Below are 16,257 nucleotides of genomic sequence, written 5' to 3'. Positions count from 1 at the left end.
ATATATATATACATACAGTATATATATATATACAGGGTGTTCGGGATAAATTTGACATATTTATAATTAATTATATTTTTCCGTAAGTTACATGTATTAACACACACTTCTCTTCATTTAAAAGTTTGGACCCTTCTTCATTCATATACAAGATGTCAGAAAGGATGGATAGCTGGAACCCACCTGAATCATGGAAGAGAATAACTTGTATCATGATGATTCGTGCCCGCCATCAAAATAAGGATATTACGACTGCTGCCCAATGCTCCCTGAATACAGTAAAAACAAGCAGGCATGAACTAGAGACTTGCAATGGTGACTACGAGGATGTAGCAAGAAGAAAGATCCCTAGCAGACGATCTGATTGCGTTCGTACAGCAGAATTCCTCGCAAATCTGCAGGAACAGGTGTTGAAGAACCCTGGCATTGGAATTCGGGCTTTGTTCGTGGAGTTGCTAACTGTAGTCAAGCCCTGGATAACAAGGGTAGGCAATGGTAGGCCGTATGTATGGCAGCAGGATTCGGCCCCTTGCCACACCTCTGGGAAAAGTCAAAAATGGTTGTCTGAAAATTTCTACGACTTCACCAGTCCAAATGTTTGGCCTCCAAACTCCCCAGACCTTAACCCCATGGATTATTTTGTATGGGGCGCAGTTGAAAAAGACACCAATCGCACTTCCAGTAATACAAAAGCCCAGTTAATGGATAAAATTAAAACAGTTTTTGCGGCCCTTCCCAGGGAGACTGTAGCATCAGCTTGTTCGAGGTTCCGAAGCAGAATTGAAGCTGTGATCGATGCTAATGGTGGTTATTTTGAGTAAATCTTGTTGATAGTATTGTAATTAACTCTGCCTGTAATGTTTTTTTGTCAATTCATTAAATTTAATAGATACAAAGAAGATTTTCTTTTTCCTTACGAAACTGTCAAATTTATCCCGAACACCCTGTATATATACATATATATATATACATACATATATACTACATGTATGTATGTGTATATATATATATATATATATATATATACTACATGTATGTATGTATATACTACATGTATGTATGTATATACTACATGTATGTATGTGTGTATGTATGTATATACTACATGTATGTATGTATGTATGTATGTATATATATATATATATATTTTTTTTTTTTTTTCAGAATTCATTTTTACTCGGTTGGAATATTATGAAAAACCTTTAATGACTAATACCGAGAGATAAAAAGATGACAAGATATATTTAAAAAGATACTACTAGTTTACTAGTTTGGTTGAATGGATCAACATCCTCAGGTATCACAATCAAAGAAATATATAAAAAAATTACAGAGACTGAAAATTGTAATAACAGAACAAGTATAAAAAGACAGTAGCGTGTTTGAAAAACAAATTCCAGTATGAGTTCCAAACAAACATATAATACTACGTGCTATCGCGAGTGCGCCAATACTGAACAGAAGCAACATGTGCATCAGAGAGATTGTAACTCAAGCTGTTGTTGATATGAGAGGAATCTAGAGAAATTTCCCTGGATTCGACAATCTTTCTTTCGAGTTCATCGTAGCACACATGGATGTTAGAAGTTTGAGTCCAGTTTACAATGTGTTGGCGGCCTTCGTCTGAGTTAGGTGAAAAGAGAACGTGGCTAGAGAGAGCACTAGCTCTAGTCCTGTTATAGGAGATATCTCTACGGTGTTCATCCAAAACGTAGAAGGATGGATTTGGTAGTCTGCCCATAGTATGGCTTTCCACAATCACACAAAATCTTGTACACTCTCTCCTGGAAACTGAGTAGGAAGATGTTTCTGTTTATGTTTGCTAAGTAATGAACAAAGGTCTCAACTTTGTCACTGCTCCTATATTCATCCCTAGAGAACATCTCTTAACAAAGATAGAAAAGGCAGCTTCTTTATTATCAAACAAAGAAGCTAACCTCCTCCGTATGGAAGCAATTTTCTCTATAAATAAAGCTAGACCTCTACCTGACAACATTTCTAACTCAGAAAGGACAGCTATCAAGTCCTTGAAAGATAATAGTAACATAGTTATCCTTCCGGCAGACAAAGGGAATGTAACTGTCATCTTAAACAAGTCTGATTACCATAATAAAATCATGGAACTTTTAAATAGCGATACTTACTCAGAAATTGCTAGTGATCCTACGATGGAACTACACAATAGAACTAATAATTTATTAAAAACCACCTTAGAGTTACAAAGAAACATTTGGCTTTCTCTTAGGTCACTTCATCCCTTGATACCACGACTGGATGGTCTCCCCAAGATTCACAAAACTAACTGCCCACTCAGACCTATAGTTGAGGGTATACACTCTCCTACTTATAATCTTGCCAAATATCTCGCGAGTTTTCTAAGAAATCTTTCTGGAATTTCCTCTTAACATATTAAAAACTCTGCAGATTTTGTTTCTAAAATCAAGGTCATCAAACTTAAAAAAAAAGATTTAATGGCCAGTTTTGATATTGTTTCTCTCTTTACAAATGTACCTGTTCAAGAAGTCCTCAATCTTCTCAAGAACAAATTATCAAAAAAACTCTTTGCTCTTCTCTCCCATTGCATAAAGTCAGGATACTTCAAATATGATAATAAGATCTACTTACAAAACTCAGGTATGGCCTATGGGCAACCCACTCTCTGCGATTCTCATGGATATATTTCCCAATGATTTTGAAGAAAAGGCTATTAACTCCTTTCACTTTAAACCAAAAGTCTGGTACTGCTATATTGATGATATTTTCCTCATCTGGGAAGACGGTGTCAATAAACTCTATTTATTTTTAGACCACCTAAACAAGTGACATGAAAAAATCTCTTTCACCTTCGAACTGGAATCAGATGACTGCCTTCCCTTTTTAGACCTCAAACTTACCAGATGTGCTGAGAGCATTAAATTCTCAATTTTTAGAAAGCCTACTCATACTAATAGATACCTTCATGCTTCCTCCCAGAACTATCCCCAATAAAAATGTGGTATTATTTCCACCTTAGCTCACCGAGCAAAATCATTACTTACAGAAGAAACAGAAATTGAAAATTAACTCCTTTTTCTTAAAAAAACTTTCATTAACAATAGTTTCTCTCCAAAGAAAATTGACAAATTTCTTTCCCCCAGGCACTCAACTACTCCTGAAGATCCCTCTTCCCCAAGAGCCGTCATCTCCTTGCCTTACATCAGCTCTCTCTCACCAAAACTGGCCAAGATTCTCAAGAAATTTAACTTCAAAACTTGCTTCACTACGCTTCCAAAACTTCGTTCATTACTTAGCAAACAAAAACAGAAACATCTTTCTACTCAGTTTCCAGGAGTGTACAAGATTTTGTGTGATTGTGGAAAGCCATACAATGGGTAGACTGCCAAATCCATCCTTCCACGTTTAGATGAACACCGTAGAGATATCTCCTATAACAGGACTAGAGCTAGTGTTCTCACTAGCCACGTTCTCTTTTCAGCTAACTCAGACGAAGGACACCAACACATTGTAAACTGGACTCAAACTTCTAACATCCATGTGTGCTACGATGAACTCGAAAGAAAGATTGTCGAATCCAGGGAAATTTCTCTAGATTCCTTGCATATCAACAACAGCTTGAGTTACAATCTCTCTGATGCACACATTGCTACTGTTCAGTAGTGGCACACTCGCGATAGCGTGTAGTATACGTTTGTTTGGAACTCATATTCGCATTTGTTTTTCAAACACGCTACAGTCTTTTTATACTTGTTCTGTTATTACAATTTTAAGTCTCTGTAATTTTTTTATATATTTCTTTGATTGTGATACCTGAGGATGTTGATCCATTCAACCAAACTAGTAAACTAGTAGTATCTTTTTAAATATATCTTGTCATCTTTTTATCTCTCGGTATTAGTCATTAAAGGTTTTTCATATATATATATATATATATATATACATATACATGCATACATACATGTAGAATATATATATACATATACATGCATACATACATGTAGAATATATATATATATATACATACATACATGTAGAATATATATATATATATACATACCTACATGTAGAATATATATATATATATATATATATATACATATACATGCATACATACATGTAGAATATATATATACATATACATGCATACATACATGTAGAATATATATATATATACATACATACGTGTAGAATATATATATATATATATATACATACCTACATGTAGAATATATATATATATATATACATACCCACATGTAGAATATATATATATATATATACATACCCACATGTAGAATATATACATACATACATACATACATGTAGAATATACATATATACATACCTACATGTAGAATATATATATATATACATACATACATACATACATACATGTAGAATACATATATATATATATATATATATACATACATGTAGAATACATATATATATATATATACATACATACATGTAGAATACATATATATATATATACATACACATACATGTAGAATATATATAAATATATATACAGGGTGTTCGGGATAAATTTGACAGTTTCGTAAGGAAAAAGAAAATCTTCTTTGTATCTATTAAATTTAATGAATTGACAAAAAAACATTACAGGCAGAGTTAATTACAATACTATCAACAAGATTTACTCAAAATAACCACCATTAGCATCGATCACAGCTTCAATTCTGCTTCGGAACCTCGAACAAGCTGATGCTACAGTCTCCCTGGGAAGGGCCGCAAAAACTGTTTTAATTTTATCCATTAACTGGGCTTTTGTATTACTGGAAGTGCGATTGGTGTCTTTTTCAACTGCGCCCCATACAAAATAATCCATGGGGTTAAGGTCTGGGGAGTTTGGAGGCCAAACATTTGGACTGGTGAAGTCGTAGAAATTTTCAGACAACCATTTTTGACTTTTCCCAGAGGTGTGGCAAGGGGCCGAATCCTGCTGCCATACATACGGCCTACCATTGGCTACCCTTGTTATCCAGGGCTTGACTACAGTTAGCAACTCCACGAACAAAGCCCGAATTCCAATGCCAGGGTTCTTCAACACCTGTTCCTGCAGATTTGCGAGGAATTCTGCTGTACGAACGCAATCAGATCGTCTGCTAGGGATCTTTCTTCTTGCTACATCCTCGTAGTCACCATTGCAAGTCTCTAGTTCATGCCTGATTGTTTTTACTGTATTCAGGGAGCATTGGGCAACAGTCGTAATATCCTTATTTTGATGGCGGGCACGAATCATCATGATACAAGTTATTCTCTTCCATGATTCAGGTGGGTTCCAGCTATCCATCCTTTCTGACATCTTGTATATGAATGAAGAAGGGTCCAAACTTTTAAATGAAGAGAAGTGTGTGTTAATACATGTAACTTACGGAAAAATATAATTAATTATAAATATGTCAAATTTATCCCGAACACCCTGTATATATACATACATGTAGAATATATATATATATATACATACATGTAGAATATATATATATATACATACATGTAGAATATATATATATATATATATATATATATACATACATACATGTAGAATATATATATATATATATATATATATATATACATACATACATGTAGAATATATATATATATACTACATGTATATATATGTATATATATATATATATATATATATATATATATATATACACATACATACATACATGTAGAATATATATATATACATACATACATGTAGAATATATATATATACATACATACATGGAGAATATATATATATACACACATACATGGAGAATATATATATATACACACATACATGGAGAATATATATATATACACACATACATGGAGAATATATATATATACACACATACATACATGTAGAATATATATATATATATACACACATACATACATGTAGAATATATATATATATATACATACATGTAGAATATATATATATATATATATATATACATACCTGTAGAATATATATATATACACACATACATACATGTAGAATATATATATATACACACATACATACATGTAGAATATATATATATATATATATATACATACATGTAGAATATATATATATATATATATATACATACATGTAGAATATATATATATATATATACATATATATATATATATATATATATACATGTAGAATATATATATATACACATACATGTAGAATATATATATATATATACATACATGTAGAATATATATATATATATACATACATGTAGAATATATATAAATATATATATACACACATGCACATACATCATGCATGTAGAATATATACATAATACAATGTTATTTTTTTTGAAAAAATACAATGTTTTTTATGTGTGGCAATTTTTACCTGTAATTTCCAGTTTGTTTGGATACTTCAATGTTTATTACTATTCTTTTCCTTTAAGAATACCTGTTATAAGCCGAAACTAGTTGTATTATTCTTATTAAAATCTTTATAAGTTATCTCGGTTTTTAGTCATTAAATCTATTTTTTAAAATGTATCACAACAACCGAGTAAAAGCCGATTATCACACACACACACACACACACACACACACACACACACACACACACACACACACACACACACACATATATATATACACACACATACATACATGCATGTAGAATATATACACACACACACACACACACACACATATATATATACACACACATACATACATGCATGTAGAATATATACACACACACACACACACATATACATGCATGTAGAATACACACACACACACACACACACACATAACATACATGTAGAATATATATATATATTATTGAAATTAGGATTTATTCGGGATGTATACATTTATAAAAATAAATTTAACTGACTAGAACCCGAGAAAGTATAACAAAAACCTTTAATATATCATGACTAGCTTCATCGGTGCTCCGACATCTTCAGGTGAGAAATAAAAAACATAAGATATAAAAATAACAAGGTAAAAAACATGGACTTTCCGGCTTAATAAAAAGCAGAATAGTAACAGTCATATTTGAATAGGTGACCGCGTGCTACCGTTGGCATAAGTTGAATGTGTGCGACAGCTAATTTTGGAGTGCAGGTACTGGATTACTGCACTATGGGAATCAGGCAAATTGTAGCTTAGATTGTTGTTCAAATGTGAAGGGTCCAGAACGATTTATTTTGATTCGATAATTCTTCTTTCGAATTCATCCTTGCATATATAGAAATTAGTAGTGCGTTCCCAGTCAACTTGATGTGGCTGTTCTTCAAGGTTAGAGTTTGCCGAGAAGAGGACATGACTGGAAAGGGCACTCGCTCGTGTTCTACTGTAAGAGATGTCACGTCTATGTTCCTCATGACGAAGTGAAACAGATTTATCTGTCTGGCCAAAATAAGGTTGACCACAGTCGCACAAAACTTTATAAACACTAGGAAAACGCAGTTGTTGTGTTTTGGTTGACTCAGAAAGGAACGAAGTTTTGGCAGAGTAGTATAGTCGGTCTTTATGTTGAATTTCTTCAAAATCTTAGATAGTTTTGGGGTAAGAGGGCTGATAAATGGTAACTGTATATGAGTGATAGGGTTGGAATCATCTTCTTGTCGAGGATGTTGGCGTGGTCTCAAACGTTTAGTGATGTTACGAAATGAATATCCATTATTTAAGAAGGTGTTTTTCAGGAAGTTAAGCACTGTTTGAAGGTCTTCTTCTGTGGTAGTGAGACATCTTGCTCAATGGGCAAGGGTGGAGATGATGCCTAGTTTCTGAGGAGGGAAGTGATGAGAAGAGCCATGTAAATATCTATCAGTTCCGAAAAATTGAAAATTTAAGACAGTCAGGAAATCTGCTGATCTTTAGATCCAAGAAGGGGAGAATGCCGTTAATCTCTAGTTCTGATGTTGGTTATTTAAATAGTTTAGGAAGTTTTGCAGTTCCTCTAAACTATGTCCCTAGATAAGGAAGACGTCATCAATGTAGCGTAACCACAGTTTAGGTTTTAAAATAGCTTTCTCTTCAAAATCTTCTAGAAAAATGTTAGCTAAGACTGGGGATAGAGGGCTGCCCATAGCTAACCCACTAGTTTGTTTATATATTTTATCTTCGTAGCAAAAATAGCTGGAATTGATGCAGTGAGTTAGAAGAGCAAATATTTTTTTAGAAACCATGTCCTTAAGAAGAGTCAGAACTTCATCTGTAGGTAGATTCATAAAAAGAGACACGATGTCAAAACTCACCATTCTGTCAGTCTATAAGATTTAAATTTTTTTATTTTTGAGATGAAATCTTCAGAGCTTTTGATGAAGGAGGAGGAATTGCCAACTAAATGTTTTAAAGAAGCTGCAAGATATTTAGACAGATTATGTAGGTGAGTCAATACCTTCCACAATAGGTCTTAAAGGAGTGTCAGCCTTATGGATCTTAGGCTGGCCGTACAAACGAGGAACGAGCGGATGGAGAGAGCGGAGAGATAGTCTTGTGTGTCTAGGAAGTTCAGAAGTTGATGTCAGAAGATTGTTTGTATGGTTATGAAGTTCTCCTGTGGGATCACTTTCTAGCCTAGAATACGTATTAGAACTTAATAAGTTGTTAATTTTTGAACGATAGTCAGATTTGTCTAAGATTACAGTTGCATTCCCTTTATCAGCAGGTAAGATAATAATGTCATTGTTGTTACGAAGCTGGTGTATTGCTTTTCTTTCTGTCGGAGATAGATTATCTGTGGGATGACGTCTGTTGTTTATGGTAAAGATGGCATCAATCCTAAGTAGATTTGCAGTTTTGGTAACTGTGCGTTTGGTAATTGTTTTGGTAACTGTGCAGCTGCCTTTTCAACTTTTGTAAGAAAGAGTTCTTTAGGAATGGTGGTCAGAGAAGGAACGGAGTTAAGGCCTTTTGAGAGCCCACTAAGTTCTGCAGGAGAAAATGTGTGTGAGGATTTGTTAATCACAACATTTTTAAAATTTTGTGAATTGATATGAGGTTGGCGAGTTTGCTCCTGTTTAAGGCATAGGGCTGACGACATTATCCTGTGAATGGCTTGAGGTCCGATGATTAATAAACCCTTGACACCGCAAGGTAAAAGAGGGTAAAAGGAAGATAAGATGATGAGATGAGATATATATATTTTTTTTTTAACTGCAACAGCAGCTGAAAGCTTGTATTTATATTTTATTCACCAATAATCTAAAACACACTCCAAAGTTTAAATTAAAGATGGCAATAAATTATATTCTTGGTTTATTTATCCTCCTGACTGTGGGTATGCAGTATAATACTGCTTCTCTCAAACAATCCCTGAACATTTCATATGCATAACTGACATCCTTTCTTTGTAGCTTTTTGAGAATATCCTTCTATGGCACTGCTCCAAGAAATCTGACGAAACAAAACATAAGTATTTAGTTCTAAAGGTTACCTAGTAAACGGCTGTATTAATGTAAAGTATACTGACAATTCTGTTATATAAATCCGTACTCAGGCCACATCTGGATTTTTATGCACAGATCATCCTCTTCTTCTTGTGGCTCTATAGCCCAAATTAAGCCTTGGCCTCACAGATTTGTTGCCTCCAATCCTGTCTGTCCAAAATTTTACTTCTCCAGTTTGGGCATTGTAATATGATGTTGCTATCTTGAATAATGGTTTCTACCCATCTTGTGTTAGGTTTTCTTTTCAGTGTTTTACCAGGAGTCTATTGTCTTCTTAAGAATACTGTCAGTTTTCATATGAAATACATCCCACCCACTGAATCTTTTTGAATTTGATTATACTAGATATTGTGGGTTCTTTATAAAGTAGATATAACGCATGGTTATATCTGAGAGACCATTATCATTCACAGGGTCAAATATTTTTCTAAGGATTTTCCTTTCAAAAGCTGAAATCAAATTTTCCACCCTTGCTGTAAATATGCTGGTTTCATATCTGGATGAGTTATCAATTTACATATTTACTTTAGTCTTCCAATGAATATTTTTTTGAAATGAGTACTCATGAGAGAGAAAGAGAGTACAAAAAGCTTGATTACCTCTCTTTATTTGATTCTGCACTTCCAACATCTTATTTGGTTGGCCAGTGATCATTACTACTAAATATTTAAATCGTTCCACTTTTCTATTTCAAGATTCCCAATTTTCACATTTCTATCAGTTAATTGATATAAGTGTGAGTGAACTGGCAAATATGAGAATTGATTTGATTGAGACATCTAAAGTGATCAGAGGAGCCTATTAGATAATAACAGAAGAAATACTGAATATAGTAGTAGGTGGTGTGAAAATGAGAGGTCATTACTGGAAACTGTACAAGGAACACAGGGGTAAGAAAGTGAAAAGTAGATTTTCATCACTCACAGATAGTGAATAAGTGGAATGCATTGGTGGAGTGGGCAGTGAATGTCCTAACGCTAAAAGTTTTCAAGACAGGATAAGACATTGTATTTGCTGCATGTAGAAATTTTGGCTTCCTGCAATAAATATTCTGACTTCTTAACTTCAAGCTCAAAACTTAATTAACTTGCTCTCTGATTCCTTTAAATGGAAAAAAATTTTACATGCATGTCCTAGAAACTTTAATCTATACTTATCTGTCAGCATTAATATATTTCTTTAATCACTATCTTGCACTACCAGTACAAGAATACCATAAGTAAATCATGAATATTTGCATGTCCTCATCCACACCAAGAGGAAAAGCACCAGGAGGGTTTAGGATTTTATATAAATTCTTAGCCTTCTTGTATTTAGGATGATATGAAATACTGTATTCTTACTCATTTATTCTATATTCAAGTTATCCTGACAACAATGTTCCAAAATAAAAATTTTCTACATAAGATATAGTTCAAATTTACCTTCATAATATATAAATTAAGGAATATATATATAATATAATATATAAATTAAATTATTGGTTTGAGATGATTCTAACAAAAGTAATACTAACTTTAATTAGCCTAGTGGACTTCTTCCAGCTTCCATCAACATATGTATATGCAGAGAAAGGTCTAAACTTTGCTTTATATTCCGTCTTTTTAATTCTCCCTCTAGAAAATATATATAAAAAAAAAACATTCATGAAAAAATGGAAGATTAGATAAAAATTTAACACACACACTCTCTCTCTCTCTCTGTTTTGTGCTCTCAAATAATATGCAGATCAAAACTGAAGGACCAAATGTATAATGGGGACTGGATAGTAAATTATGCTAGATTAGAGAACAACTATATGAGAAATATAAGCAAGTTGTGTATAGGGGACCAATATTCTGGAAAGGGCAATGTCATTAGGTCTGAATGGTGATATGCAATTATCTGCAGATGACGCAATGCATATATGTAAACATATAATGGAACTGGATAGTAATTTGTGCTAGATAGGAGATTAGCCGTATGATAGGTATAAGCAAATTGTGTATAGGGGAACCAATATCCTGGAAGAGCAAATTCACTAGTATTTTTGAATTATTCACGAAGAGACTATTTTGGGATCATTGCATATTGTGTGTGTTAATGACATTGGGAAAGGTTTGAATGGTGATATGCAGTTGTTTGAAGATGCAATATTGGGAAGAACTATGAGAAGTAGAGCAGATGTTGTGGCTTTGCAAGAGGACTTGAATAGACTGGGTGAATAGGCAAATGAGTGGAGTTATCAGTTCTATGTTAAAAAGTGTAAGATTTTAAAATTTGGGAAGCAAAAACAGGATACAGAGAATATAACTAGTGGGGATATCTTAGAGGAAGAAGATAAAAAATTTGGGGTGATAGTGGATAAGGACCTAAAATTTTGGGGATACATTACTCAAAATGTGAGAACAGCACAATGGATTATGGCAATAAGGAGGAGGAGGAGGATACTCACATACTGTAGAAATAAAGAAATTATGGTTCCATCATATAAGACTTGGATCAGGCTATGTATGGATTACTGTGCACATATTTGATCATCTAGTTTTAAAATAGATTAAGAGATATTGGAAAGGGTCCAGAGATGATTGACTAAGGTGGGTTCTGATCTCTGTAATGCTGGCTGTGAAAATATATTAAGGGAATGCAATTTGCAGAGTATAGTGGAAAGGAAGGTGGGGAGAGAGAGAATAAGATTGAGACATACATATACCGACCACTGAATTAGAAATCTTTATGCAGATATACGTAAACATCACTTATGCAGCATATATGCAAAATACTCGGTCATCACGAAATGATGTATGCAAAGTACACATCCCTTTGGGTGTATATAATGCTAAATTATGGGAAAGATCACTACCCAGACTGGTTTTAACTGAAGAGATCCCACTGATGAGACCTTAATATAGGTCGAAACTAATAAGTTTATATAAACTTATTATCCTGAAAATAATATAAACTTATTATTTTTGTGACCTCTACAGAGTCATAAGGCAATGAATATAAAATCATTAGCTTCTATATACAAATAGTCCAGTCGTGAGGATACTTTACACGCAAACTTTGTTTGCTTACTCTTGGATAAAGGATTAAATCAAGAATATAATTTCTTGGCATCTTTAATTTATAGTATAATCAAGTGGAAAAAATTTTCAACAAATATTTTTAGTCAGCGATGGATATGAAGCCTTCTCCTAATCTTAGCAAGTATAGCTGCATTAACTTCTACTAAGATCAACTCTTACACAACTGTAATACTTCTTTAAACAACATTAGAGGGTGCCAAATTAGGATTTTTCCATTAATATTTGAACTGTTTTGCTTACTCAGTGTCGCCTGAAAAGTGCAACATGTTTTGCTCTCGGTTAAATAAGCATCCCTTTATAATTTATTTTTGTTTAGCATTGTATTATCATTAAAATAAGTTATATATTTTGTTAATTTTTAGTTCTTTATTGTCTCACTGGAAACATTTTTACAGATAACAATATAAACTTATTTTGGCAAGCATAATTTGCTTTGTAACCAAGTCAGGGGGGGGGGACATTCTACATAATATATAAACTTATTATTTAATATAATAAGTTTATATAAACTTATTTTCCTGAAAATAATATAAACTTATTATTTTCCTGACCTCTACAGAGTCATAAGACTCACTGCAGAAAGTCAATGCTAGACAACACAAAGGCTATCGTACCACTTTTTAAACTAATCCGTTTTTTGCATTTTTACTACCCTATCATGCAATGCATTCCAGGCACCCACCACTCTCCATGCAAAAAACCTACTTATTACCTGCATACTCACTTTCATTTTGCAACTTCCAGGGATGGCTCCTTTTCCATATAGATACTAAGAAATTATATACTTGGTTTAATCCTTTATCCAAGTGTACACAAACAAAGCATGTTCCTGAAGTATTTTCAGGACTGGGGCAACTAGTACATGGAAGCTGATGACTTCACATTACTTGCCTTAGTATCCCATACTGCAACACATATCCTTGAGCACATGTATAATAATGCTATGCATTATGGGAAGGGTAACTACCCAGGGTAGCTTCAACCTATATTGGGGTCTCATCAGTGGGAGCCAGACCCAGTATTGATACTAAGGTTGAAGTAATGCAGAAGTCATATTTTCATATACGAGTAACGAAAAGATGTCACACCTTATTATTAAAATACTCTGGATTAGAGATAGTTGTTAGAAGTTTACTTTGTATTATGGGATACTAAGGCACCTTATTATTAAAATACTCTGGATTAGAGATAGTTGTTAGAAGTTTTTCCACTTGGTTATACTATAAATTAAAGATACCAAGAAATTATATACTTGGTTTAATCCTTTATCTAAGAGTAAGAAAACAAAATTTGTGTCTGAAGTATTTTCATGACTGGAGCAACTCGTATATAGAAGCTAATGACTTCACATCAATTGCCTTATTATCCCATAATGCAAAGCACATATCCTTAAGAACATGTATAATGCTATGCATTATGAGAAGGGTCACTACCCAGGATAATCAAGTGGAAAGACTTCCAAGAACTGTCTCTGATCCAGAGTATTTTAATAATAAGGTGTGACACCTTTCGGCTACTCATAAATAAAAATATGACTTATGCATTACTTCAACCTTAGTATTACTACTGGGTCTGGCTCCCACTGATGAGACTTCAGTAAAGGTTGGAATCAATCTTGGTAGTGACCCATCCCATAATGCATAGCATTATACATGTCTGCAAGGATATGTGCTTTGTATTATGGGATACTAAGGCAAGTGGTGTGAAGTCATTAGCTTCTATATATATGAGCTGCCCCAGTCCAGAAAAAACTTCAGGCACAAACTTTGTTTGCTTACACTTGGATAAAGGATTAAACCAAGTATGATTCAGATAAGTTTTACTAGGAATAATTAAGTATATATGCGTAAGTAAGTAAGAGCTGTTTAAGTAAGAGTGGCTGTAAACGTTGTGCGCTACCGATATAATTAGTGTGGGTTTTTTTTTCTTGCCTAAACTAAATTACGAAATCATTATTATTAGACCTAGTAACCTGCAGAGAAAAAAAAAAAAAATGGCGGCGGCATTGTCATTCCATGATTTTAATTTAGATTTCAGTCGTTTCGTTAAGTGTGAGGTCTGTTATATGTATTCCTTTGATTACATAAATGATTTGTGGATGTTTAGTGCGGATGGAAGAAGGGTATGTGCAAAGTGTGACCTGAACGAGGAGCTGATGAATGCGAATATGAAATAGTATACTGATTGTGTCGCGAGTGCACGTTTAAAAGAGTAGGATGGTGAGGAAGAGAGGCAAAAAAATGTTAAAAAATCAGGAAAAAAGAAAAATAGCGATTTGGCAACCGTAATGGATGTTAAAAGGGACGAAAGTGAGGTGAAAATAAACGAAATCGAGAGAACGAATGAAAGTAGAAATGGCGTGATGCAGAAATCGCAACTAAAAAAAATCGAAAGAATAAATGATAGCGAAAAAAGAATGAATGATGTTGAAAGTTGGACGCATGTTGGAACGAAAGTACTGAACCAAAGAAAGATGAATGACAGTAAAAGTGAGAAGAATGATAGCGAAAGTTGAACGCATGTTAGTCCGAAAGTACGGAAACAAAGAAAGATAAATGAGAGTGAAAGTGAGAAGAATGATAGTGAAAGTTGGACGTACGTTGGACCGAAAGTACGGAAACAAAGAAGGATGAATGAGAGGGAAAGTGAAAAGAGGGGGTCGAGAGTTAGAAAGTTAGAAAGATTTAATGATAGAGAGAATGTGTCGTGAGGTTCGGAAGGTGAATTGGATTGGATGAAGCAAGAAATGAAATGGATGCGGAATGAAATTAAGAGAATTCAGGTCAAAACTATTAAAATAAATCATGATGGCATGAAAGAGTTAACGAAAGATGAGCGAATGGCGTTGTATGGCAACTCCATTATTAAAGGTGTGCTAGAGGATAAAATGCACAAGGCATGTTTTCCAGGTGGTAAAATGAGTAGAGTGATTGAGGCATTGAATATGAAGTGGGAGCGAGCAAAAGAGTTAATTGTATTAATTGGTACAAATGATTTGAGAGAGAACAAGGAGCATGTCAAAATGAATGTCAGGAGACTGCTTGGAAAGATAAAAGAGAATAATAGTGTGACAGGAAGGGTAGTCAGTGTGTTGCCTAGGTATGATTGTGGTGAAATGAGGCGGAGAGCAAGGATTATGAATGATATTCTGGCTGAAATGTGTGAGGAGATGGGAGTACAGTTTGTTAATGTGTGGAATGAGTTTGAGGGATGAAGTGAGCTGTATGGGAGCGATGGACTGCATTTGAGTGGTTATGGTGTGAGTCGCTTGGAGAGACTGCTGCTGCTGGAAAGTAGAGAAGTGAAAAGAGAGAATGAATCAGATCGAGAGGGGAGTGATGTGGAAGAGCAGGAGAGTAAGACAGGAGAGATTGAAGAAGTGGAAATGAATGGGGAAGTGAGTGGTATGAGTATAGAAAATGAGAGAATGGGTGTGCAAGAGGAGCAGGGAAACGGGGGAGGCTCAGGGTGGACAGGGGTACACAGCGTGAGAAAGGTGGATGCTCCAAGATGAGGTGAGAGCAAGTGTAGGCAGGAAAGTAATGGGATGACCAGGGATCAAGAGGAAACAGATGGAATTGCAAAGGGTTCTAAAAAGAAGAAGCAGAAAGGGAAATGGCCCCAGTCCAGCATGGAGAGATCACATCGAGTGAGTGGTATCAGTGGAACTAGCTGTAGATCCAGAAATGAGTTGTTGTGTTTGCATACCAATGCTAAAAGTATAAGAAACAAGGTGGATGAAATGA

General features: G+C 34.1%; 1 protein-coding gene across 3 annotated transcripts in view; it reads right to left on the bottom strand.

Annotated features, from left to right (window-relative positions):
* The window catches only part of LOC150109181 (uncharacterized), a 648,231-nt gene that overhangs the window by 282,783 nt on the left and 349,191 nt on the right, over window positions 1–16,257 (bottom strand). For all 3 annotated transcript variants that reach the window (XM_090406029.1, XM_090406020.1, XM_090406040.1), the window contains exon 8: window positions 10,960–11,059. In XM_090406029.1, the coding sequence (XP_090262155.1) occupies window positions 10,960–11,059 (100 nt within the window). The remainder of the gene's footprint in view (window positions 1–10,959; window positions 11,060–16,257) is intronic.

This window comes from Typopeltis vanoorti, chromosome 2 (genome assembly GCF_054136105.1).
Source record: "Typopeltis vanoorti isolate ZY-2024b chromosome 2, IOZ_Tvanoo_1.0, whole genome shotgun sequence".
NCBI classification, from domain to species: Eukaryota; Metazoa; Arthropoda; class Arachnida; order Uropygi; family Thelyphonidae; genus Typopeltis; species Typopeltis vanoorti.
This window is presented reverse-complemented; position numbering and strand designations above follow the sequence as displayed.